At 44.2% G+C, this 27,850-nt stretch overlaps 1 protein-coding gene across 4 annotated transcripts; it reads right to left on the bottom strand.

Moving 5' to 3' along the window:
- Positions 1-6: 6 nt before the first annotated feature.
- On the bottom strand, positions 7-27,850 carry LOC137887019 (glutamate receptor-interacting protein 2-like). 4 transcript variants are annotated; one of them, XM_068729782.1, is made up of 19 exons: positions 27,469-27,548; positions 24,438-24,612; positions 20,707-20,787; positions 19,920-20,055; positions 18,116-18,261; positions 16,630-16,713; positions 16,468-16,543; positions 15,745-15,890; positions 13,567-13,714; positions 12,813-12,982; positions 9,225-9,353; positions 8,813-8,974; positions 7,394-7,580; positions 2,800-2,945; positions 2,625-2,705; positions 2,257-2,320; positions 1,721-1,866; positions 833-977; positions 7-581 (listed from the first exon to the last, which is right to left on the bottom strand). In XM_068729782.1, exons 2-19 carry the CDS (start codon positions 24,475-24,477, stop codon positions 332-334), a joined length of 2,337 nt encoding a protein of 778 aa, XP_068585883.1. In that variant the 5' UTR covers positions 24,478-24,612; positions 27,469-27,548; the 3' UTR covers positions 7-331. The 4 variants fall into 4 exon arrangements, with proteins under 4 accessions (XP_068585883.1, XP_068585879.1, XP_068585881.1 ...); XM_068729778.1 differs by lacking the exon at positions 24,438-24,612 and having other exon boundaries at positions 27,469-27,850; XM_068729780.1 differs by lacking the exon at positions 24,438-24,612 and having other exon boundaries at positions 8,813-8,938; positions 27,469-27,850.

Below are 27,850 nucleotides of genomic sequence, written 5' to 3'. Positions count from 1 at the left end.
TATCCTTTGTGTTTGGTCATTCTGTCTCTTTGATTGCGATACGCTGATCTTCTTTTTCTCCTCCTGTAAAGTGCTGTGCAACTTTTCAAGCACTTTGCTTTCTCGCTTTGACATCAAGAGAACGACGGAGTTCGATCAGCAAACGACAAACTCTCTCAACATTACGTACAGACTAAAACCATGAAGCTATATGACAAACGGAACGATGAAATATGAATGCTTATGTTGTAAGGCAACTTATCATCAACTCACCAACTCAACTAACCCTAACCCTATTTGTTTTGATTTTTTTCCTCTTATTATACCCGTTGTTTTTTATTCAGTTATTAAATTAAGTGTGTTTTTGTCTCAGTATTTGTAAGAAACATTTTTCAAACCACTGCAAGTTATCAGAAATAGATGAGTGATGAGTTGAGACACCAGAACCCTGAGCAGACGTACGGTCGGCTTGTTTCTTTATCTTGAGGGTGACGGACTCCCCGGCCACCTGCAGGAGATGGATGGCCTCGCTCAGCGGCTTTCCCTTCAGACTGACCCCATTGATGGCCAGGACCCGGTCCCCTACGTGGATGGCCCCGGTCCTGCACGGACGAGGAGGAGACAGAGTTATCGGAGTGAACCAGACAGCGCCGACCGACCGAGCCGGGTCCTCTGTCGGGCTGCCAGGGCGCCGACCGGGACGGAAACAAAGAGGCTCCTTGTTATAGAAACAGATGAGACAGACATCGTTTATTTTTAAAAATCGTTTCCAAAGTGGGCTGCTACACATTTGACATGCCTAATGCAAGCGTCACCATAACTCTCTCTACTCCCAGACCGGACCTCCCCTCACCTCTCTGCCAGGCCTTTCTTGCTGAGGCCAGAAATGACGATGGGGTCAAAGGGCTCCTCTGTGCCAGAGATGGTGATGCCCAGCGGTCCGTTATACCGCTTCAGCTCAACGGTGTAGATTATGGAGCCCGACATCTCCAACTCATCTACAGCACATGGGTCCACAGGATACATCGGCACAAGACTCAAGATTATACAGACATTATGAAAATGGAATACATTTATATTAAAATAGATATGTATTTTACTGCTTTGGGATATTGTATGACTTAAATAAAGTGATGGAAGAAGTTAAATTACCAACACAACAATTTAAAATACTGAACCACAGCTTCCAAACGTCATTAATGGTTTCAGAAAATAGATATTTACTGGTTTTCTTAATTTTCTATGACACATTTTTGGACTGTTGTGACAAAAGAGTCGCTGCATAAAACATAAGATTACCTTAGCTAGCTTGCTAGCAAGCCGAGCTAACGGTCGTGTTGGCGACGTACACTGTGAGGTGATGGATGTCGTTCACCGAGTAGTTTCACACTAAACTAAAATATTACAACAAGGTGACTTTCTTCACGTGCAAAATGATCTTTTAAAATCGACAAACTTGTGTGTAAATCAGACGATCAACGAAAAGATCAGAACATATTTCTGGTCCATGGGAGGAAACAGAAGAGGAGGGACTGGCTTCTACTAGATTTAGATTTAGAGAACCACTGGTTTCATCTTTGACAACGTTGAGTATGTTATAAGCTGTCATGTGTCCTTTACATGTAGTGGAGTTGGAGTATGAAGTGGCATCAAAATGTGAAAACTCAAGCGTACTACATGAGTAAAGGTGCTTGGTTGCTTTCCACAGATGTACGTTTGGTGTTTCTAAGGGTTCATGTACCGATGTTGTCCTCGTCTTTCTGGATTCGGAGCTTGACCATGTCCTCGGCCTGCTGCAGGACGTGCATGGCGTCCTCCATGGTGCAGTTCTCCAGACGCACGCTGTCGATGGCCAGCAGCCGGTCCCCGGGCTCCAGAGTGCCTGTTCTACCGGGACACAAAGACGAGAGGATCTCAGCCATCGACCGGGGCCCAGGGAGCTGCTGAGAATCCTATTAGCCGTCAGCGTCTCAGTGGATCCTTGAGGGTGACCGCAACCTCACCCGCAAACCTAATCAACACTGAGCCCTTCTGAAGAGTAGCGGCTCTGCCCTACTGATCCAGTTTTGATCCAATTAGGTCAATATTACAGTGGAACTATGTTGTTATTGTTGAGGACGTAATCCCACGTAAGCCTAAACATACCTTCACCCTAAGCATAAAGTGTTGAGCGTTAAATGTGACCCAAAAGCAACCGTTTGGTTATTTAGTAGTTTTGTATTGGTGCTGTGAGAACATTAATATTCATAACATGAGCTGTGTGAGGAGGAGACATACCTGTGTGCTATGCTTCCTCTGCGGATGTCAGAGATGATGAGGGGCTTGCCGGGTTTCTTACTTGCTGGTAAAACATAAAATATATATATTTATATTTTAGGATGTATGATATGAGGATAAAAGCATGTTGAAGCACTCAACACCCTTCTCTCTTTGTTGCACTAATCACACTCTGCGTCCCGGTTCTCTTCATTCAGCACAAATGAATGCCGGGACAGGCCGGCATTATTCAGAGGTAATGAGGGATGTGGCCTTTTATGGATCACAGAACATGGATTCATTCAGCGGGGATCTACTGTGTGCAGGTCTGTGGCGCATCATCGAGCAGCACTGCCCTCTGCTGGACATCTGGCTCATAACAAGCTCACCGCTGATGGTGATGCCAAGCTCCACGTCTCTCCTCTTGGGCAGCTTCACGTGGAAGGTGCCGCTGCTGGGAACCACCGACTCTAATTGGAAGTTAATGGAGGTAAAACGGTAAGTGTGTGGGGGGGGGGGCAAACACACTCGTAGAAGAATCTGACATCGAAATATTATTTATACCTGCAACGTCAAACTCAATCTCTACTGTGACCTTATTGGCCAGAGCGGAGTCTCTGAGCAGCTGATGGGCTTCCTCCAGAGTGCCGTCTTCAGTCGGGATCCCGTTAATGGACAGAAGTCTGTCCCCAACCTGCAGCAGCCCACACCTTCACACACACACACACACACACACACACACACACACACACACACACACACACACACACACACACACACACACACACACACACACACACACACACACGTTGATCTAAACATTTTTTAAATTTGCGTTTCCATTTATTGTGTGTATACAATAAAGAGAAACTGTAAACCAGCATTTGTTTCTGGAAATATATATAATATATATGATGTATAAATATATATCATATATAATATATTTTATCATTGCTAAACTCATCTCCTTCAGCAACAAACAATGAAAATCAAACACTTGATTGACACTTTGAAGTGGAAATGAAGCTCCTGTGAAACAACAGTTCATATCATAATAAAAAAAGAAATAAAACGATTATTGAAATTATTGATCAATACTGTTTGTTGATTTTTCTGCAAACAAAAAGTGAAAAATGTTCGTCACAAGAGCCCGAGGGAACGTCTTCCACTTTATTCATTCACTCCAGGAGTCTATGAGGTACACCTGGTAGAACCTCAATACATCCCGTCTTCATGAAGGTTATAATGTGCAGCTTTTACTGAAGCAGAAGCTCCTCATGGTTATATTGAACATAATGAAGTAGAACTTTAAAGCTAGCGTCTAACTTTTCATTAAAAATGATACAAAACTAAAATATAATACATCAACTTGTCACATTTATGAGCCTGCAGGCAGTTGCCTCATAACTGATATAAGAGCCAATTAATGACCATTCATTCATATTGGGTCACATTGTTGTTGTATATTAAATAACTTCTGATATTTAGGTTTGTATCACGGTTTTCGTTTTAGGTTTATAACTTATGTATGTTTGCCATTTAAGATATTTAGCTATTTAAGAAAGGTGACAGAGCCTTAACATGCTTTACAGTCTGCTTAGTTTAGATCTAGCTTAGTTTAGATCTAGATTAGTTTAGATCTAGCTTAGTTTAGATCTAGATTAGTTTAGATCTAGCTTAGCTTAGATCTAGCTTAGTTTAGATCTAGCTTAGTTTAGATCTAGATTAGTTTAGATCTAGCTTAGTTTAGATCTAGATTAGTTTAGATTAGTTTAGATCTAGCTTAGTTTAGATCTAGCTTAGTTTAGCTCTAGATTAGTTTAGATTAGTTTAGATCTAGCTTAGTTTAGATCTAGCTTAGTTTAGCTCTAGATTAGTTTAGATCTAGCTTAGCTTAGATCTAGATTAGTTTAGATCTAGCTTAGTTTAGATCTAGATTAGTTTAGATCTAGCTTAGCTTAGATCTAGCTTAGTTTAGATCTAGCTTAGTTTAGATCTAGATTAGTTTAGATTAGTTTAGATCTAGCTTAGTTTAGATCTAGCTTGGTTTAGCTCTAGATTAGTTTAGATCTAGCTTAGCTTAGATCTAGATTAGTTTAGATCTAGATTAGTTTAGATCTAGCTTAGTTTAGATCTAGATTAGTTTAGATCTAGCTTAGCTTAGATCTAGCTTAGTTTAGATCTAGCTTAGTTTAGATCTAGATTAGTTTAGTTTAGATCTAGCTTAGTTTAGATCTAGCTTAGCTTAGATCTAGCTTAGTTTAGATCTAGCTTAGTTTAGATCTAGCTTAGCTTAGATCTAGCTTAGCTTAGATCTAGCTTAGCTTAGATCTAGCTTAGTTTAGATCTAGATTAGTTTAGATCTAGCTTAGATGGATCTAGCATTTAATAACCTACAGTGATCGTGTGATAACCAATGTATTCATACGGAACATCAAGTTACGTTGTAATGGATCTCAGACACTCATTCAGGTTCTCCCTGGCTCCTGTGAGTTCATCGACTCTTCAAAGTTATCTGGAACACGAGTCAGAATCAGATACCCAGCAGACGAACACGGCCGCGGTAAATCACCGCTACGGCCGACCGATGAATGGTTTCAATACGACCACACAGTGTCAGCGGGGTTTGGATTTCTGCTTTCAGTGAAGGCGTTCTGACACATGCAGCCTGTGTGACACACACGCCACATAGGCTGCATGTTTCAGATGCCTCCTTTAACTCGATACGGCCTCCGGGCTCGGCATGAGCACACTGAACGCTTCCCTTACTTGAACTTCACCTCTGCAGAGCCAGAACTCCAACAGAAAGAAAGAAAGAAAGAATTCACACAAATCACATTAAATCAGACCCCTGATTACAAGGGCACACACCAAAGCACTGTCAAGTGATATTAATTCACTAACCGCCGCCGCTCATTAACCTTGTGTGGAGGCTGAGGCGCCGACGTCGCAGTCGGATGCTGCGCTGCTTGCGCCTGTCCCACTGCTGCTGGACTAATCGTGTCACAGGACCCCGGGGGGACACCGGATGGGCCCCGCAGTGCCGGCACAGACGCCATCATTAATCTCACGGGACAAGGACGGATGCGACACGCTGGCCCGATCAGAGCGGTGCGTTAATTATGTCTGCAACACGCAGTCTGGATCAATACTACGCACCAATAACCGGGGTTTCCACTATCTATAACAACACATAGGCTGCATCAATATGTATGACGTGTAATAAATCTACTACACCGGGGAAAACGTACTGCTCCTTGAACCGAGACTAAAGCAACCGTCATAAGTTGCCGTGTACGCCTGTTGACCTTGTGACATTTAAGCTAAGCAAATAAACCGTTACCGTGCCGAGGGTTGGCAAGCAGCAACGTTTCTTGGCTTGTGACCCCTCACAACAAAGCAGGGGTGCCAACTAGAAGGAGATATTATATCATCCTTTAACAATATGCCAACGACAGTTTGAAGCTGATTAATCTGCAGATGCCTCTCAAGGAGCTGATCGTGTTTTACATATTCAAGAGATGACAAAACAACGGTCAGACATGACTAGCTAGCTGCAAAGTTTTAGCTCACATTTTCCAATATCTCAAATATTTAAAATGTAATTTAAAGCATCTTGGGCATTCATGGCTGGAGTGCCAGCACTCGCCGTCCTCTCCGGGTCTTGAAGTGCATTTCATGATGTCTTTTAACAGTTGAGATGATTATTAGTATGTGCATATTAACCACTGCGGCCCTCATTATGTGTACGGAGCCTCCATGCAATGCTGTGATGCAACGTCCTCGCATTTTTTGTATTTTCTTTACTAAAGAAATGTGTGTTATGCCCTATACAATGTTTAATATACAACAGAATTAAGGTAATTGGTCAGGTTGCAAAATGATTTTGGGCGACTCCTTGAAGTGGGTTTTACTGCAAGTTTAGTTGAGATGGAGCAACATTTTTTCTGATCACAGACTGTAGAGTTTATTTTAGTTTTCATGGAATAAACTATTTTCTTCACACACTACGAGCCACATTATTGGATAGCCGACCACGGAGAGGACAGCCTGCAGAGGAGCACGTGTGAGTCGGACACGATCGTCTACATGAGTCAGAACATTCTGCAAGAAGAGGTGAAGAAGGTTTTTAACAAGCTGCCACTCCACTCAAACACAGAAGTGATGAGGTTTGCGTTTGTCTGTATGATGGGACGTCCCACAACCAGAAGTCTTTGTATCAGTCTACCACCGAAGACCCGTCGATAACATTTAATGAATCAAATGTTTATTATAGGTTATTATAGTAGGAGCTCCTGAGTCAATGGTCATATAGTCCACCCCCCCCCCCCCAACAACAACCTCTCCATAGAACACATTGTTACCAGTTACATACAGTACGTCTACGCTTTCTAACGCTCTCCCTCCAGACCCTGTCCTCACACTCAAACAGCTGCTGCTTGCACTTGAAGTTGCTTTGATTTCCTGCGTTCTCCTCACACTTGGGCTGCTTCTGCGCAGCTCGTGAAACATCTGCTCCAACATTTTGTCCTTGGATTGTTTTTGTGCAACAACCATTTCAAAATTCCCCAAACCAATTGAATGGCAGGTGTAGTGTTGACCAATAAAGTGATCCCTGCCTCGTTGCCGGTGCAAGTTCGCTCTGCTGAAGCGTCCCTGGCGGGCGATAACTCGGAGCAGATGTTTTTCACGAGCACACAGAAGCAGCCCAAGTGTGAAACGGCTGAAGCTGGAGTGCAGGAAAATCTGTGCAAGCAATAATATATCTGAGTGCAAGCACACAGTGAGAGCAGAAAGCCAAGTGCAAGAAGCAGCCATTTGAGTGTGAAGACAGGGAGTCGAGGGAGAGCGTTACAAAACCTGAAGTGAAATCATCAAGTGATGCTCACAAATTGATAGCAGACACTCTTCAATAAAGATCCATATTTCTTCTGCTTTTGATCACCTTGTGAGGCCCTTCTGGAGGTCAAGACCCCAAATTTGGGAAGCACAGCATGAGACAAACGCAGCTCTAATGCCTTCAGCTGAAACACTCATTTAGACACGAGGCTAACACGATCCTGTTTAATGCGGCTGAATGATTAGCACTGGAGCCGTGTAATTCAAGGTGACTCCCTGTATGATACTTGTTTACTCGGTAGGTGTCTCGGTGGGTTACCTCTCAGCTGGGCTGTCGGGCTCAATAAAGCGGATGACCGGGGGAGCAGACAGGGTTTCTGTGGCAAAGACACCCCCCTGCAGCTGGATCCCAAAACCTGTGAGCGGATCCCCCCTCAGGAAGACATCGCTCGTTTCCACATGAAAAACCTGCCCCCCTGGGCCGACGGAGCTGGACGCCAGAGACACTGAGAGACGGGGAGAGAGGACACATCAGGGAGGAGGTATCAGTGGAGAGGTGGCAGATAAAGAGAGGGATCGTGGACGAGGGTAAGCGGAAGAGACGTGCACCCACAGAGACAACAATGAGTCACTTCTCAGAGTTTACGTCAGTCGTGTTCTACGTCAGTGACCGGCAGAGTCTGCTCTCGCACTGAGGCGGCAAAACAGGAGGAAAGGTGTTCAAACAGAGCAGCAAAGCATGTTTAAGAGCCGGTTCATCTCGAATATAAGAAAAACATATTCATACTCAACCTCTTGCTGCAGCTCGTCCTGCAGAAAGCTTTTTAGTTTACTGAACACGGCTGTGCAGAGCGTTCAGCTTAATGCTAACATGCTAATAGTACAGCTGAGGCTAAAATGCATAAATCAGCATTAGTTTGATTATATTTCCTGGAGTGCAAAAAAAAAAAAAAAACATGATTTAGAACATTACATAACTATTAAATAACCGCCTCCTCCGACCAGTCAAGTTACTGTTTACAGCCATGTCTGTCCAAAATGTCATCACTTTTGTGTTGACGTTTGTGTGAAAATTGTCATAATTAGCATTTGAGTTCTTGAGTTATGGCCCAAAACGTGTTCACAATGATCTTTGACCTCCAAACCACAACAAAGTGTTCCTGAGACATCACGAGAACGGGTCCAAAATCTAATCAGTTCATCCCCAAGTTCAGATAGAGTCAGTCATCTCTACTGCAGCCATCTCCAAGACGAGGCAACTCACAACTCACACCACAACAATGCGCCAAAACACAGGTGAGAGGAAGAATATGCGGTTTTGATTTTGGGGTGAACTGTCCCTTTTAATATGTGGAAGTGAAAGTGATTTCTTTGTGATGTCATCAGTACTGGACATGTCTCTCCAGACACCTTTTTGATATGAAAGGTTCAGTTATGAAAATCTGCATTTTTATACCCAATAAAAAAAAAGGTAAGAAGAAAAATATGTATCTTTGATTTTGGGGTGAACTGTCCCTTGAACTAATCTTATCAACATATCTCAGTTTATTATTAGGCACTTCTATCTAAAAGTAATATATACAGTGAGTATTATTGAGCTTACCCTCGCTCATATAAGAGGATAAAATAATCAAATTAAAAGGTCAATTTGGTGAAAAAGACTCTTTAATCTGTTATTAAAAGGGGGGGGGGGGGGGGGGGGGGGGGGGGGGGGGGGGGGGCAGACTGCTCGTCATACGTGAGCTCTTGTGGTCCTTCTTCCTGGTCCTCCTCTTGGCCGTGGAGCCGCGGGGGCTGGTGGGGGCGACCGGAGGGACGGGGCAGGGCAGCGTGTTGCTCCCCTGGCTGCTGAAGCCGGAGGTGGCTGTGGAGGAAGGGGAGAAGCCGCCGCTCACCAGAGCTGAAAAGGAGACAATGGCACTACACGTATAAAAGACAAGGCTGCTACAGTCAGACTACACTATTTCTTTCTCTTTCTTCATTCACAGCAGGATGCATTCACGCTGCTCGAGGGGAACATGCGAGAAAAAGAAAACAACGTGGTGGAGTAAGCCTCTTGGAAAAAAGAGATTTAACAAATGTGCTGAAGAAAAAGTCCTTCCTGCCATGGCGTCTCGCCAGCAGCGGTGCTGTCACAAGTGATAACTTACATTTGCAGTGGTCCTGCTGGTTGTGTGGGTGGCTCGGGCTGCTCCATGTCTTGCCGTGGCTGGCGTGTGGGGGATGGCAGTAGTTGCCGCTTTGGTCCCAGTGATGATGGTTGCTCTTCTGCACTTTTACTGCAGCAACACGGAGGCAAACACATCCATTAAGTCGACCGGATCCACTCTCGTTTGCACTTTTCTTAGCATTCTACCCATGAAATCACGCTTTCATTCCCATGTCTAAATTTGTACCACCAACCGCACAGCGCCTGGAGGATGATTTCAGAGCGGAGTAATTGATATTTAATGTTTTTTGGTCACGGTACGCTAGATTAAACCCTGCAGTTTAATGTATTTCATGAGGATCAGTTAGACACACAGCTGAATTGGCTGAATGGGATGTTGTGGTCTTAAAAAAAACCCACCCAAAAACAAACATCTTACTTTTACTAGCAAGCTTCCAAAAAGCTAAGTGCAAACTGGAGATCATCTTTACAAGTTCATTTTCAAAAGAGCCGGCCGGCTGAAGGAGAGAGTGAGTGAGTTGACTGCTGGGCATGCTGGTGTTGTTCAGCAGGAGGTGACAGCGGCTGTTAGAAGGCATGGGGCTTGATTAGGCGCAGCTGAAAGCTTGATTGCTGATCATGCAGATATGCTTCTGCACTTGATTGGCAGAGAGTTTGGTCTAAATGTGTTTTAATTTAATCCTGTGAGATTCATATTCATGTGGGGGGTTTTCTTCATTTCTTAAAATTAAATTCTGTAGACTTTTTCCCACTTTGTACAAAATGGAGAAGCACAGATTGTTAATTCTGAACGGCGTCTTATCCGTCATGTCGACGCGTGAGCGTTCCGTCAAACGCTGCCTCTGAAGCACTCAAAAGGGGAAACAACTGACCTCCTGTATGACACGCACCTCACATAATTAACTTCCCTTTTCCACATTCATGCAGCTAGAATCGTCAAAGAGCGTTACATGTGACAGTAATCCTTGCTGCTTCATTTGCAGGCGTTTAATCTCCCAACAACTTGCTCACATGGATGGAGGATTTGCTGGAAACACGGATGGGCTGCAGCGAGGACTAAGACGTTTGCCATATTCATGGAACCTGGTTAAATCCAACCGCATGTAATCAGAATACAAGCGGGAAAGAACCCCGCGGCCCTTTTTTTCCCAGGAGAACAGGTTTCTATCGGACTCAATCAAACCGGTGAAGCTTTGGCTCTGACGGCTTATGTTAAGCTCACCTAGGGGAGGCTCTCCAAGAAAATGGTGTTTTTGATCGACGCTGGCGGAAAGAAACATTAACTCCCTAATCTCTTTGGTGGCCATATCAGTCTTATTAAATCCCCAGAGGAGATTAGACAAATTGCATCTTATAATCATGCCTTATCCTGGGGGAGGAAAGAAGGAGCTGTGAAAATATCACATTATCATAACGTCACGGCGCCTCATTCAAGGAGGGACTCGTTATTGAACAGGAATTTCAGAAGACGAGACTTCGTGCCTGAGACGTTACGTGTGCTGCACGCCTCGGTGGTCAACAGGTGTGAAATGCAGATCAAGTGTTTCACAGAGCAGTCGAAGAAAAGATGTCTTTTATAAGCCCTCTTCAGATATGAATGTAAAATTAAATCAGTAAATAAGGACAAAAAAGAGAGATGGAAGTTTGAAAAATAAAAAGGGAAACGCTGCCGACGGGATCTGACAAAAGGATGAAGAAGAATTCAGCGACTGCCAGAGAAGACTGAACTACATGTTGTTCCCTTTGTCACGCTGTAGGATTCTTCATGCTCACATGTGAAGGAGCCCTGCAGCTGCTGACCCACAAATAAACTGCAGAACATGATCTCTGATAGAGAACGTGTGTGTGTGTGTGTGTGGCTTGTTGCTACCAACCGAGTGTGTTCTCAAAGGCACATGAACTGTGGCCGGCAGCTAGCACACACACACACACACACACACACACACACACGCACACATGCACACACACACACACACACACACAGCTGTAGGTAGCAGAGCTGAGATTCTTCACTAAACTTATGGTGAGGACAAACAGCCTCCAGCCTGTAAACCGTGTACAGCCTCCACAATGTATACAGACATAATTAAATGATGTCGAGACTATTAGTTATACAGTCAACATTTGCATATTTGCACTCGAGCGTGTACAACATGTTTTTGTACGGTTTGCCTTACAGTTGTGACACACAGCACTGTACATTTTACATTTTAACATAGTGAAACACTTGACCACTACACACATAATTCAATATTATCACACACAGTGGTGTAAGAAGTACTCAGATCCTTTACAGATCCTTAAAAGTGCCACTACAACAACATACAAATACTTAATTCCACTTAAAAGTCCTGCACATCATATCCTAATGAAATAACGGTAAATCAGACTCAACTAAAAGGGTAACTGCACACTCACTGTGATGAAACACGTCAATGCTGGTGTTCATGTTGACATTTATTAACAGATTTATGCTTTTCTTTGGTTGAAAATAGCTCAAAAGGAAAACTATTGTTTTAAATCAATCCTAATCTTGAAAGGCCAATTTTCTGATATAGAGTCGACCGTTGGGACGAGTCTACGTCATGAAATTAAATAACGTTAATGCCCTCAGACACCCATCCCCGCCTCTCCCCACCGCATTTTTACTTTTTCACTAACTAGTTAGCTAGCTAGCGTTAGCTTGCTACTTTCACCATGTAGTCATGCTAACGGTAAACTCGGTAAAGTCTCCCAGCTGTGGGGCGTGAGGCGGAGGAGGTGGTGTAACTCACTCGTCTGATAAACAGTATCAAAAGTAAAAGTACTTTTGTTCTGCAGTCGTAGAAGTAGAAGTCTGCCGGAGAGGAGTGAGGTGGAGAGACTAGCTAACGCTAACTCTGTTACAGGACATCAGAACATCTATGTAACGTACGTATAAATAAAACAATGACAGCAGAAAACTAAATGAGCTTCACCCATAAGCCATGACACCGGTCACTAATAATATGTGAGGACATAATTACATTATTTGCATCAATGGATGTTGACTTGCTTGCTAGAAGCTAGCTAGGTTTGTTAAGATCTTGCTAGTACAAATGACTTATGTTAATGTGACACTAAACAATTAGTTAGCTTAGTTATCCTCCGTGTCTCACCGTGTCTCATCACTGGTTTAAAAACACGTAGGCTCAGTTTTCATAATGTGTTTTTTGTGTTATATTGGATCATTTTACCTATTTGGGCATTAAACTGTTTTTAAATTAAATTAAATGTGACTCAGAGAAAATTAGAGGAGAAAAGTGGAAATTGAACAGCTCATAGATGTCTGAAAAGTGACTTTTATTTTGTAAGGGGATAACAAACCACTGGTTCTAGTCTAGTTTTTGATGGCTTGGTCTCTGGAAACGTGTCACAGGAATATTCCACCATTTTCTGGCCAAAAATAATAATTGATTAAAAAGGAGAACTCAACAGTTAAGATCAGTTGCAGCCCTAAATGATGTAGAGTCGTGTGTGTCTCTTTCTGATGTTCTGCTGCAGTATCTCACAGACGTTTCATTCCCATCGCATCTCCTCCAGGACGTACCTGTGTCTTGCGGCCTGACAGGAAGTCTGCTCTGATTGGCCGGGAGGATCTCCAGCTTCACAATGTCACAAGTGCTGGCAAGCAGCTGCGTGGCCTCCATCAGAGAGCAGTGCTCTGTGCCGGTCCCGTCTATCGACAGAAGGACATCGCCTGCGTGCAGCGCTCCACATCTGGGAGAGAGTGAGACAGAGAGTGAGACAGAGAGGGAGACAGAGAGGGAGACAGAGACAAGCAGAGAGAGTGAGAAAGAGAGTGAGTGAGATAGAGAGGGAGACAGATTGTGAGACAGAGAGTGAGACAGAGAGAAAGACAGAGAGTGAGACAGAGAGTGAGACAGAGAGGGAGACAGAGTGAGACAGAGAGGGAGACAGATTGTGAGACAGAGAGTGAGACAGAGAGGGAGACAGAGAGTGAGACAGAGGGAGACAGATTGTGAGACAGAGAGGGAGACAGAGAGGGAAGCAGAGAGGGAGACAGAGAGGGAGACAGATTGTGAGACAGAGGGAGACAGAGAGGGAGGCAGAGAGGGAGACAGAGAGGGAGACAGAGAGTGAGACAGAGAGGGAGACAGAGAGTGAGACAGAGAGTGAGACAGATTGTGAGACAGAGAGTGAGACAGAGAGGGAGACAGATTGTGAGACAGAGAGGGAGACAGAGAGGGAGACAGAGTGAGACAGATTGTGTGAGGAAAGCTTTCATTTGACAGTAAAAGCATGTGTGTGTAGCGGTACACTGTTAAGAGGTTAGGTGTCACCTTTCCACCACGCTGGCTGCCTTTATCTTGTCAATAATAACAACTTGTTTGCTCCGGTACATGGTTGTGGTGAGGCTGATCCCCAGGCTGGCTGAGGGGCCCTTCACTATCTCCACCAGCAGAGGGCCTGAGGCTTGTTGTACTGCGTCTGAAACAGATCAGAGCAGATCAGATAAGAGAGAGCGTTGCAAGATTCCATCTAATGCATCTAAAGCCAAGAACACAATATATAAATACTGCCCCCAATCTTCACAACCTTTCAAACACAAATGATTCGTATTGTCATTCATATTTAATGCCACAAGTCATCAAATTGAGTTCATCCTCATCCTGATGAAACATGTCATTTAGAGGTGCATCACAATTAGTCAGTATGGTCGGTTCAATCCTCAGAGAGAGAGAGAGCAGGACCCTCATACAGAAAAGAAGATATGAAAGAATATTATGTATATAAAAGAATATTATGTATATAATGTGCTGGTTGTAAGCGTAGACTGACACGAGAGGCTGGAGTTCAGTTGACCAAAGATGTTACAATTAACTTTCATGAAGTGAAAACTCTGTAAAAAGGGTTAAAGTTGTAAGAAGAGAACACGGACAACTCTTAGACCAGACAACGGCGTTAACGACCTGTCAATCAGCGTGTAGCCCCGCCCCTAAATCATCCCCTCTTTATGGTCTGTTTGACTCTAAATGGAGCATAATGTACTAAATGAACATCATGCTGTATTGAAGAAGACTGTAAATTAGAGATTGAGACCATAAACTCATGTTTACAATGTTTACTGAGGGAATAAATCAAGAGAGAAGTAGAGTCATTTTAGACTAGACTTCTATACAACCAGAGGAGTCGCCCCCTGGTGGACACTAGAGAGAATGCAGCTTTAACACACTTTTGTCTTCACTTTTATCAGAGGAAGAAGAACGGACAGACGGAGGACAGAGCATACATGCTGCCTTTGAAGCACCTCCGGTTCTGAAAATTGAAATTACATAAAGATGTACAGTTTTATGGTCTTGTCCTTTTCCTCAGACGTTTAACTGTCTTGACTTGAACAATGACAAAAGGACACATCATTCTGTCTGTCTGTTGTGTTTCAGTACAAAATGATGTGATGATTTCTCTCTAGTGTTTGTTTATGAATTGCCGCAGTGTTACATAAAACGGGTTTAAGCAATTAAGAACAACTTGTATATTTTGCAGATTGTCTCATCTCTAGAATGTCTCTCGTTGTTGTGAACCCTCTGACAGGTTCGGTCTGGAGGCGGGAGGTCTGGATCCCAGAACCCCCACATACACAGAGATAATGTGTGTCAAACGTCCTTGGTGACCTGCCCTAGTTTCCAAAGAGCAGAGTTTGTGATCTCATGGAGAATTAGTCACTGTGACCAAATAGAGGTTATAATCTGCAGTGAGTTCCTGTCTTCAGTGAGCATGTTTTACTACGTTCTGACCCGACAGTGAGGAGGCTTTGAGCTCCAATAGTACTGCAGTAGTACGCTCTGTACACTCACAGTTTACGCTTAAGTTTTTAAATCAAGTGTACTGTACACACAGAGGAAAGGGTTACACGATGAAGTGATGAAATGATGCCTCTGATCAGAGTCTATCGTCTTGTTACATGTGTTCGTTTTTAAGAGAAACTGATTGAATCCAAAATGTAAATATAAATCAGACATGTTTTTATTTTTATTTTGGATAAATTAATTGTTTAGGAAATAAAAAATAAAAACATATTTTGAATAATAAATGAATGAGTTACTGGATTAATCGACTAAAATAATCTTTAGATTTATTGATAAAAAAATAATTGTTAGGTGCCGCACTACTGTTTACTGATATTTACCAGTATTCTTTTAAACATATTGAGATTGAACCTGCCATGATTGTGGAGCAGAGAGATCCACCCGCTGTAATAAAACACAGAATATTACCCGTCTACCCTTTCCCTGTTGAAGTGCTCTTGGTCCAGAGTGACTCCCCTGGTGGCGTCTCCAGCACAGACACACCCTCACATCGTCACATCCACGCAGCCAAACGGCCACATTATTTACCCTCAGAGCAGCGCTGCCCTACCAAGCCTGCACATACGTGTGTGTGTGTGTGTGTGTGTGTGTGTGTGTGTGTGTGTGTGTGTGTGTGTGTGTGTGTGTGTGTGTGTGTGTGTGTGTGCTCACCCATGACAGAGACGTCATACTCGATCAGGAACAGAGCTTCCTGGCTGCTCTGCATCAGCACGGTCAAAGCGTCAGCGTGCTTCTCCCGGGTTAAAGGCATCCCGTCTACGTTCAACACTCGGTCTCCGGCCTTCAAAGTGCTCTCTCTGGAGGAACACGGGAGGAGGAAGACAGGGAGGACATATGTATGAAGCACAAGATGCTGCTACAAGATGTCCAAGCAGCAGTCACAGTAAATCATTAAACAGTTCCACATGAGCGTTCCCTCCCAGGTGAGACGGAGGATAAACGAGATAAGCGGCCGTAAAAGTCTTTGATGGTGAATTATCTTTGCTCCAGTGTTCCGGTGCTCTCGGTTTTTTTCATGGGGAAAAGTGCAATGCTGCATTAGCCGCAGGATGAGCGGTGCCCTTTTCTGCTTTGAAGATAACATATATGTGTCACAGCCTGAGCGAAGACTGATGCAAAAGAAACAACGATTTCGAAGCCTAATGGTTAATAATATAATTCTGCGCGATTCACTGTTGAATACGTTCATTGCAATTAGTAAAACACATGTGCATTAGTCCATACATCTAGATATACATAGAAACACTCACGCTCACACACGAGCGTTTGAAAAGGCTCGTTCATGCGTGATCGAGACACACAAATGCACACAAGCCACATAAATAGAGCACTCGTATACAAACAGAAACACAAACTCATCCCTCGCGCCCTCACCTGTCAGCAGGACCTCCGGGCCGGACGTACGTAACCACCAGAGGACGAGACCTCCGCCAGTCCTCGTGGAAGCCTCCTGAATAAAAACAACACCCACAACATGAATCAGTGCAAAACAAAACAAAAGCTCATTATTTTCACTGAAACATCCCGCCCACCTACCTCTCATCACAAACCCAAAGCTGTTTCCCTCCTTGTGTAAACACACCTCTATGGTTTTGGTTAAGACTCCTGAGGGGTTCTGGACTGAGAAAGGACAGATTCAGAACTATTATTATTATTAGCACCGTAGAAAGCTTTTTACAACATGTTGTCATCTGTAAGGCGGTTGAATCGTGACAATTAATGAAGCATTGTGGAAATTCGTTAAATTAATCTCAGTGGGGAAATTAATTCCATGTGTTTGACACACGCTGATGATTCAAGAGCAGCGAGCAGCTGATCAAGGAAACACAAGAAGTTCTGATCCGGTGCTTTGCAGGTCGGAGATGAACTTGCTTCAGAATTTCTTGATTAGAGTCTAGGTAACCAAAAGATGCTCTGTCACAAAGATGATGCATTATTAGCTTCAACATTTGAAATGGTAAAATCTATATATGTATTTGCATAATGTATTTATATTTTCTTTTGCTATCATATTTACTCAGCTAACAGTTGGCTGGAGCGTTCAGATCTCGTGAGAGTGTTGCTGAGACAGAGAAAAGGTTTAATTTCTCCTGATTTGTGTGTTTAAGATATTTAAAATATCCATTTCAGTGTCAGAATGTTCAGAAGATATGTGTCTTGTGAAAAAAGGATCCAATATTTACTTTGGTGACTGTGGAGCAACAGAATCGATTATAATCTGTGTTCATGTTCTCCCATTGAAGTTAATCGAATCAAGACCAGACGGAAACCAACGCTTCATGTGTTAAAGCTGCATTCTCTCTAGTGTCCACCAGGGGGCGACTCCTCTGGTTGTATAGAAGTCTAGTCTAAAATGACTCTACTTCTCTCTTGATTTATTCCCTCAGTAAACATTGTAAACATGAGTTTATGGTCTCAATCTCTAGTTTACAGTCTTCTTCAATACAGCATGATGTTCATTTAGTACATTATGCTCCATCTAGAGTCACACAGACCATAAAGAGGGGATTCTTTAGGGGCGGGGCTACACTGTGATTGACAGGTCTCTACCAGAGACGTCTCTACGTCACACCTCTACAGTCCAAATATGGTCACCCCCGTTCACTGATTGCAGAAAAACAAGATGGTGACGGCCAAAATGCCGAACAAGTGCCTTCAAAACGGCAGCGCACAAACCAATGGGTGACGTCACGACGACGACGCCCACTTCTACCGACCGCGAGTCTCCTAAAGGTGCCCCGGTGAAACCCACGGCACACAGAAACAGAAACTGACTCTCAGTGGGCCGTCTTCTCAAATATGTATGATGTAACTTGGATTTTTAAAGAATTTTAACTTTTCCACACAATTTGGTGCAGTTTAAACCTCGACATCTAGACTACTAAACTAAAAAACTAATTCATGAACACATTTCCTTCTTTCCTGCATTTGAAAACACAAAAACATTTGTTTTTCATGTCACAGTCCCCAAACATCCAAGCGTTTCTCGGTTACAACATTCGCCTCGCAGAACTTCACCTACCGAACGGAGGCAGCTCGTACTCCACCTCCAGCACCACTCGCTCCCCGATGTTCTTCAGCAGGCTGATGATCTCATCGTGGCGAAGCTTCGACAGGTTGATGCCGTTCACCGACTTGATGTAGTCTCCTACGTTCAGCTGGTCACTCCTGTAGAAGAGTCACTTGGGTTTTGTGATTCGTCTACAAACATCCATAACGGGACTCTGAGCTCATTTATTGGCTTTACGTCTCACATGTTTCCCTCTGAACTCACTGGAATCTACCCATTGTTTCCTAGAGTTGGACCAAAACGACACCAACAACACCGACGCCGACTGTCTGAACGAGGCAGAAATAGAACTAACAAGTAATTAATTTGTGTCCGAACAGCGCTGATGATCTGTGAGTCAGTGAGTCCACTAACAGTGGGCGGATGGCTGAGAGCCTCTTCAAACACTGACACAGATGATCGTACATGCCGTCTCACATATGACGCTCTGAGTCAACACGCCGCTCATTGGACGACTAATTAACTAATTAACTACAACGATGTTCTGCCCTGCTCGCCCCCCCCCTCACCTCTGGGCTACTGCCAATCAGCAGTGACAGCAGACAGACAGACTCTCTCCGTCTCCGTCTCTCTCTCTCCGTCTCTCTCTGTCTCTCTGTCTCTCTCTCTCTCTCTCTCTCTGTCTCTCTCTCTCCCTCTCTCTCTCTCTCTCTCTCTCTCTCTCTCTCTCTCTCTCTCTCTGCGTGTCTCCCTTCAGTTAACACCACACGAGCAATGGACTCGTCTGTGTGAAGACGAGCTGCTTGGTAGAATCAGCACGGTGTCTGTCTTCAGAAACTCCTACAGGCGATGGCATATTTGGCCAAGACATTTTCAAAGGGGCTGTGTCATTTTTACAAGAGTGTGTGTGTGTGTGTGTGTGTGTGTGTGTGTGTGTGTGTGTGTGTGTGTGTGTGTGTGTGTTAATCATCATGAAACATGAGTGCTCCACCATGTTTTCCTTTTCATGTGGTTGACGTCTGTGAAAATGAGTTTAATTGAATCTCGATCAAGCAGTCGTTGAACAATACAGTGAACTATTGTTCTATATGTTAATATTTATATTATTGTGTATAATAAATAAAGCCACACTGGATTTCACTGAACTGAATAAACTGAATTGCTGTCTCATGGTTGGTCACGTTTATATACACTCATCATTGTGTCCTGTTAGACAACAGTGTGACGTTCAGGGCTGGGCGATGAGGCCAACATCTTCCATCACAATATAGTTTCAGGTTTTGTGTCTCCATAACTGCATTTAACAAGAAATAGTTTTCTGATATAATAAACAAACATCGTGAAGACTATTTTACTTGACTCCTGTGTGAATTCTGAATTATGTTATGCATCCCTGTGTTGCACAACGACCCTTGAAGTGCAAAATCCCCAAAAACTATTTCATGTGAAATTAAAGAGAAAAGAATATATATATGTATATATACATATATATATATATATATATACATATATACGTATATATATATGTATCCATCTATACACCGTGTTTACATGCATGCACACAAATACCGAGTGATCAGATCAAGACAACAGTCCTAACAGACGTTGTAGTTCATCTGTGCTCGTTATTACCAACATTATTTAATATGACGATATCTCTTCATGTGACTTCATTACCATGTGATTCACATTGAAAGACGATAAATCATCATGTTGAGTTATAACCCTAATGGAAGGGTCAGAGTTAACGCATGAATTCTTGAGTTATACAAAACGTGTTTCGAGAGGTCGGTGTGGTTGCCAGCAGTGATCTCACCTGGCCGCCAGCCCACCTGGCCGTAGGTTCGAAACCCGGGGCTTTCCGTCCTTGTCGGAGCCTCCGGAGATGGTGAGGCCGAGGCTGCTGCCTTCCCTCTTCATCAGGTCCACCGTGGTCACTCCTCGGTGCTCCTCTGCTGACAGACACGGGCACAGATCCACAGTCGGCATTAGCGTCCGCTTGACAGAGTCACCTCGTCTGAGAGGCGACTCAATCTTCCTCTCCTGGATCTCTCACATGAACGCCCTCTGAGACACGGACACAGACTTTATTTTCTCACATTCCCTGTCCTGTCCTGATTCCTTCAAATCTCTCCATCTGAGTGAATCTTTGTGACGGATTCAGGAGGAGGAGGAGGAGGAGGAGGAGGAGGAGGAGGAGGAGGAGGGAGTCAGTTTTATTAATAGCACTTTAATACTGATAAAGGAAAGAAATTCAATGCATAATTATAAGAAAGAGGCACTCGTTGCACTGCAGGCTTATCGGGTCATGAAGTGAATTGTGTTGAGTTTCTTGACGGATCTGTGGCTCTGTAGTTACAGGGGGACTCATTCTGTCTTGTGGTCCACGTTCTGCTGTGCTGTTAAATCGTTCTATGGGAAGTCCACCAAGTGCGGTTTAGTGCAAATGACAGGCATGCCACACAAGCAGTTTTTATTTTCACCTTATCTAAGCATTCAAAACATCAAACAAAACAGACACATGCACGCAGACACAAAGTCTCAGTCAAAGACTTCATGACGCAGACAGGAGACAGAGAAGATGTCAGGTGTGACTGCGTTACCTGAGAAGCTGCGCCTGCAGGACGGATGTGATTGGTCAGCCGCCCCGGACTCCTTGCCCCCCTTTGAGTACGGCCCTTCATCTGAGGAGACGGCAGGGAGGTAAAGGTGCTGTTAGGAAGCGCTGCGGTGACACGAACGTGACTGTCCGCTCGACGGCGCATCGTGACATCTGCACGCGTGTTAGCGCTTTGAACTGCACCCTGGGTAATGAGAGGTAAAGGTTCGACTCTTCTTTTACTGAGTCGTGTTTGAATGAGTCGCTCAGAGAAGACATTTGTGGTTTTCGCGTCACCGAGTGACTAACGTTAGCGGAGCGGAGCAGCAAACTCCAGCAACACCAACACACACCGCAGCATTAAAACAACTTGAACCGACTATGACGGAAAGAAAAGCACTCTGTTGGGATTTCATGATTTAAACTGTTAAATAGGGACAAATAAAAAATTTCATGGACGGTTAATGACGGTGGCATGAAACCACAGCAGACATTGAACTTGTTTCCGTAGTCATTTGACGAGTACAAAAGAAAATGACAATTTCTGTTAGCTGTTATGGTGACGACCACGTTTTTTGGAGTTTAGTCTCAGTTCACCAGGAAGAGAGCGGACGCAGCACCAGAGACGGATGGCAGGCTAGTTAGCTAGTTAGCTTGTATTTCTCTGGAGCGAGCCTAAGGGGCTCAGAGCCCTAGGGACCCAGTGCTGCCGCTGCTAGCTAGCTAGCTAACTAGCGGAAAGTAGGCTGGTTAGCTTTCTAATTCCGCCATGCTTTAATGCTACACTAGTTACAGAAAATAAGCTGAACAAAGTTCACCTGGCGATAGCAATGTGCTTTCCTATGATGTGACAAAAGTTAGTGGTTTTAACAAACTCGTTAAAGACCTTTACACTGTAAATAGATCGATTCCTTCCATTTTCACAATAAAAGCACAAGACATGTTCGCAGGCGAGTATTTCACAATTTTTTGTGTGTTTATTCGTCATGCTGCTGAAGCGTAAAGGGTTTTACTCTGGCGCTCTACGCTTTGTAACATTACAACTATCGACTGTATAGAAGAAGTAGACGTAGTCGCCGTCACCATCTTGGAATACGACAGTAACCTGTCAATCACAGTATAAATCATCCCCCTCTTTTTGGTCTGTTTGACTCTAAATAGACCATAATGTACTAAATGAACATCATGCTGTATTGAACAAGACTGGAAACTAGAGATTGAGACCATAAACTCATGTTTACAGTGTTTACTGAGGGAATAAATCAAGACAGAAGTAGTAAGACACTTCTGCATCTGCTTCACTCGGCAGAACCGGAGGTTGCCGCCTGAACCCAAACTGAATCAGAGTGATCAGCCTGAACTAAACACCCTGGAAGGTCTTCCCACTTTGTTTCCATAATCCTATTAAAGGTTGAGGGTTTAAAAAAAAGCACCTCTCTGCCTGCAGCAGAGACCCTTGAAAACCATTAATTTAACACAAGAATACATTTGCAGAAGAGCTTGATGTATGCAGCTGCTGAAGAAACAGCATGCGGTTAATGGACTGTTGGAGGCACGGAGAGAAAATCATAATTTTCATGTCATTTACAGCAGCTGCTACAGAAAAAAGCTGTGAAATCTGCTCTGCTGGGAAACTGCTGTTTTATTTTATTTTTTATTTTTCTTACTTATAGTGGAACCCACTGCTGACAGAGCACAGGCCTCAGATTAGCAGATCCACCGCTCGGCCCTCTGAACCTGAATGCAGCCATACGAGCGTGTCAGCAGTCACAGGGAACCGGACTTGGCACTTCTCTAATCCCGTCCACTGGATTACCTTTTCATCTGTCCGGCACAGTGATTGAACATCACATCGCAAATTTAAAGAGGTAAAAGAGGGGCTCCACAAGCTTAAGTGTTCATGGTTTGATACTATGCAGTACAGAGACTTGCTAAAACCGTATTTTTCTAACTCAGAAATAATTCATAAACCAGAAGCTTTAAAACTGTTCGGCACAAGAGACAGATGAGTAGAAAGCGACAGGTGCATGCTGGTGTTTCAAGTAATTATGGTACTTTTACATCTTAAGCGTCAAAAATAGTACTCCTTCTCGGACATCACATTTTAAAATATATTGTGACTTACACTTCACGATGACGTCATTCACTTTTATGTACAATGAAATAAACTTTCATAATGTTGCTTTAGAAAGTGTTGTGAAAGACGCTCAATAACACCAGAACCTGAGAATCATCGACCAGATAGAATGAAGATGACTGATCATAGGACGGAGAAAACTGTAAATCTAAACATCATATTAACCTTAAGTCACATGTTCTACACTACACAGGCCTTTAATTTGTGTCGTATCTTTAATTTTCACTTGTTTTTTTTATTTTGGAGGGGGGGTGCTCTAAACCAATCAAAGACAACTAAAGAAGGATCTACTTCCTTGTGGTCGATAGAGGTCAGAAGTTAGACCTGTCATCGTTTAGGAGGCGTCATCCCGGGGCTGACAGTTTATCAATGTGACGTGAAACGTGACATCACCCATTCAACCAGTTCAGCCTTTTATCTGCTGATTTGTAAAGACTGAACCGGGGGGAGCCGAGTCCTCGGAGGGCATCGAGCGTACCGCCTTCTCTCTGTCCACATCAAGCTCCTTCATCTGAAGATGAGGCCTTCAGACAGCTGAGAGGCATGGATCCTCCTCTGACCTTAAACCTCTGGGCGGGCCCTGCATTAGTCAGACCTCCACTACAGGAACATCTTTACCGGACTTGGCATGTCACGGCGATGTATAAGGAAGCTCACATACATATACATAAGATGGTATTTCACACTAATTCACACACACATCCCTGCACACATGTCCTGTAGCTGTGAGGCACAAACAAAGTGAGTGACACATCACAAACGCATCGGCCCGGTGGTGGGGGGGGGGGGCATAATAAGCCTCGTATAGCCACGCGGCTCCTGAGGGGCCCCGACAGTCCAGCAGCTGTCACTGCGGTCAAAAGGCAACACTAGCTCTGAGTAACGCAGGCACCGCGCTCCGCACGTGACGGAGCGTTACTGTACCTCCTCCTCCTCCTCCTCTGGCTCATCTAAACCTAACGGCCATTTCAGTGAGGACGGAGCTGATTAATAAACAGCCCCAACAATGAACAAACTAACCGCCCAGTTGTCTTTAGATGGAGGAGGTCCGCTGACAGCTGGAGGAGGAGTTTCTCCACGCGGAGCCGCATCTGAAGCAGCTCGGACTTCGACTGCAACAATAACCCGCTAATAACCCGCTGCTGTGCGACATGAATATGAGGCGAGTTAATTAACTCCTGGTTTAATTCAGGGCACTGTGTGCCACCTCTAAACCAATGAGAATGTAGGTTAAACACGGGGGGCGGCGCTCACAGTGACAATGAAATCATAACACTATTTTCAGATGTGAAACTTTATTTATAAACGTGGGGGGGGGCAATGCCAGACCCAGTTTACGTTGCTATATCTGCCCCAATTACACATGGCAGGGCGGCATGCAGAGCTGGTGGCTGCAAGTCCGCTGACATTTAAAATCTCTCCAGACAATAATTCATACATCATAATGATCCCAGTGTTAAAGCCGCCGCGTGGATCACAGATTAAAGGAAACAGGTGATCCAAATGACATAGTCCCTCTGCTACAACCAACACGCACGAACCCCCCCCCCCCCCTTTGACTCCACGATGCACGGATCCAAACGCGTGCGCGCTCTTACCAACGCTGTTCTTGGTGTCTCTCCTCAGACCACACAGCATGGCTGTAGTTGTTTCTCCGTCAGCGCTGCAGTAACCTCGCTGATCTCTGGGAGTGGAGGTCAGAGAGTCTCAGCCGCTCAGCTGGAACACCGTCATCGTGTCTTCATCCCCTCCTCGCGCACACATGTCCTGAACCTTTGTCCCGTTTAGCAAAGAAAAAAAACAACCCAGTGACGATCTGAGCTCCAGATGGCAAATTCTGACCCTCAGACTGTCTCTATGGTTCCGCTCTCTATTTAAACTTGGTCACACACACACACACAAGATGTCAAGTGTTCGTCTCAGTCCTTAAATATCTAAATATAACGAGCTTGTTTTTAATCTATAAAATCCAAAGCAGGGAGAGCAGTTCATGTCCTCTTCTGCCGGTTTACCATCCTCTGTTCACACTCACACACTACCTCCTCCTCCTCTCTCTCTCTCTCTCTCTCTCTCTCTCTCTCTCTCTGCCAGAGGGGTTCAGTGAGGCAGGAACACACGATCGTCACTCCCTCCCCCAGCAGCGCACACACACACACACACACACACACACACACACACACACACACACACACACACACACACACACACACTTTATCCATTTTCCCACTGAGTCAAACACCCCTCCATATGCACATCCTCAAACCCACCCACTCGCATTCACACACACACACACACACACACACACACACACACACACTCAACTCTCTGCACAATTAACACCACCTGCACATTCATTGTCAGACTGCACTGTGTCACTTCTTTTCCTCCCGTAGAGACACTTTTGATTTTGTTCTCCATGCTTTATCTACATCTCTGTCTCTCAGACACACACCAGCTCACGATGGAAACAGAATTCCTGCAGAAGAGCAGCTGCCTGTTTGAGATGTGTGTCGTTGAATATGTTATTCATAAAAGTGCACGAGGGCTGGGACGACAGATTGGACTCCTCATCAGACTGAGACGAGGAAATAGAAGAGAAAGTTCGATGCATTCCCTCTTTAGAGCCCGACAGCTCATGTTTCCCCCATTAGGGGACCCTCTGCTGATCCGGGGCCCCGCTGAGGCCCCGCTGAGGCCCCGCTGAGGCCCCTCTGAGGCCCTGCTGAGGCTCCTCTGAGGCCCCGCCACCCAAACATAGACGCTCTGCCGACTGACCGTCGACACACGTGTTCGACCATTTGCCACTCGCGCAGAAGCCTCGACGCCTGTCACTTCCTGACCCCCGCCGCAGTCACTGCCACCACCACCACCACCACCACCAACACCAACACCACCTCCACCAACACCACCTCCAACACCACTTCCACCTCCACCACCAACATCACCTCCACCATCACCTCCACCACCAACATCACCAACACCACCACCCCCACCTCCCACAATCACAATGTGAGATGACACCGTTCTATTCTACTGCTCGTTAGTGTAAAGTGGTTTTCACATATCTACCGCCGGAGCCTAATTAGTCGGCGGTTCCAGTGGACACAATACTCTCCGTGTAGATAATTTCCTCAGAGACTTTGGTCCTTAATGCCTCGTTTACAAAGTGACCGAGCGCAGAGCGCAGTGTTTCAGAGCGAGACTAATTAATGTCAGCAGAATAAAGCGAGAGGGGAGCGGTGTGTGGGACTGATAGAACCGGAACAGGGCGACAGACGTCGGGTTAGTTCAGTTAATATTGACTCTTCTGCTCTTCCTCCACACTAGATATCACATGATCGATGAAGAGCGAGTGATAATGTAATGATTACATTACTCATCTTTTATTTATTTTAAAAGTGACTCTGAATAAGAGAATAACCTGTGGTTGTGTTCACCAGGTCTCAATGTTTCCTCTACATTATTGTTGAGAATAAAGCCTTCTGAAATACATTCCCAACAAACATAAACAACGTGGGGTATTTACGAGGGGCCTGAATCTCGAGCTGCTCCTGCTATCAAACTGGCCACACTGCCACCGTGTGGCGATCAGATGCAGTTGCAATAAAAAAATCCGACGAGCCAAATGACTAATTCAGTCTTCAGAGAGCACCGATCAGTGTGTGACAAAGAACAACGGATCAGTGTGTCACACACACTCTGCTTCAGTGTTCACCTTTAAGGTCGGTCAGAAATAAATGAATGAATAAATAAATAAATTGAGACAACCTTTACTCAAATTAAATGAAAATAAAAACAGATGTTCAGCTGAGAGCAGAGATATGAAGGGAACATGGAGGTCTGCCTCTACAGAATAAGCCTGAAGTAAATCAATATATGTGAACATATCAACAAGGTTAAGATTGATTTTTATAATTTAAGAAATATCGCTACAGTTGGAAAATCTAAAAGTGTACTCATGCCTTTTCTATTTTCTCATCTAGATTGTGTATTGATAGTCTGCAGGAACGTTAAACAGGAAAAGAGAATTATTTACACCAGTTCTGTTTGTCTAATAGCCTAATGTTAGCCTCATTATTGTGTCTACTTGTAACGTTAGTTTAACATCTTCAACCTCTGACTGATTATGAGTGTAACGGTTCCATTAGGTCAGAAATGACTCAGTGAAGCAGACTCCTGTTGTTCTTCACCAAATCACAAATAAGACAAGAAAAATAGATCAAAACGTCCTCTATGATCTTGCTTTTAATTAGTTCCACCTATTTTATATTTATTTTATATTTCTCATACTTGTCAAGATTTTTTTAATTTAAATTGCTTTTACCATTATCAACTTGTAATAGTTCTAACTCTTGAGCTGCTATGTAAATATATGTTATCATCATTATTATTATTATTATATTAAAAGCCCAGATTTCTGTCAGTTTAACACGCCTGCTGCACACAAATTAATTCAGGTAATATATGTGACTTTTGGGGGAATTAATCATACGCAGATAAACTCAAGTTATCCCGAGAAAGAAACAAAAGTCTTCTTTTCTAGAACTGCACACATTGGTGAAAACTAAAACGTTGAAGTCCAGATCTAGCACATCACAGACCTCTACAGACACTCAGCCTCCTCGTTACCTTTGCTTCTCCCTCTGATGACGCCCAGCCGACATCGGAGAGAAAAGGAGAACATCCTCCTCTTTCCTCCCGGCCGGCTGCCTCTCCTCAGGGAGTCTGTCTGGGGGAGAGAGAAGGAGAGCTGCTGGGGGGTGAGGCGGCCCTTTCCAAACGCAACCCTGGCCGACACGTTCATCTTCTGAACCAGTGACGAGGGAGACGGCCCTTCGTGTTCCCGCTGTCCTCGGCTCCTCCTCCCTCTCTGGAGGACCACCGGTCTTCTCAGGTGAGTCGCAGGAAGCCGCTCCAGAGAACAGGTGCGTGTTTGTTCTTCTTAAAAGAGGAAGAGATTCAGGTCCATCTCTGTGCTTTGGTAACACACTTCCTTCAGTTCCAAACAGCC

This window comes from Cebidichthys violaceus, unplaced genomic scaffold, assembly GCF_023349555.1.
Source record: "Cebidichthys violaceus isolate CVI_PGR_0920_01 unplaced genomic scaffold, fCebVio1.0.p SCAF_47, whole genome shotgun sequence".
Taxonomy (NCBI): domain Eukaryota; kingdom Metazoa; phylum Chordata; class Actinopteri; order Perciformes; family Stichaeidae; genus Cebidichthys; species Cebidichthys violaceus.
Note: the sequence above shows the minus strand (reverse complement) of the source record. Positions and strands in the feature narration are given on the sequence as shown.

What these genes read in the sequence shown, in the direction of transcription:
- LOC137887019 (XM_068729778.1), bottom strand. Translation starts at nt 27,643, where the DNA reads ATGAACGTGTCGGCCAGGGTTGCGTTTGGAAAGGGCCGCCTCACCCCC. An exon ending in CATCAGAGGGAGAAGCAAAG is followed by an intron (nt 20,788 to 27,468) that starts GTAACGAGGAGG and finishes CCGTCTCCTCAG; the next exon opens with ATGAAGGGCCGTACTCAAAG. An exon ending in CTTTGGGTTTGTGATGAGAG is followed by an intron (nt 16,544 to 16,629) that starts GTAGGTGGGCGG and finishes GTTTTTATTCAG; the next exon opens with GAGGCTTCCACGAGGACTGG.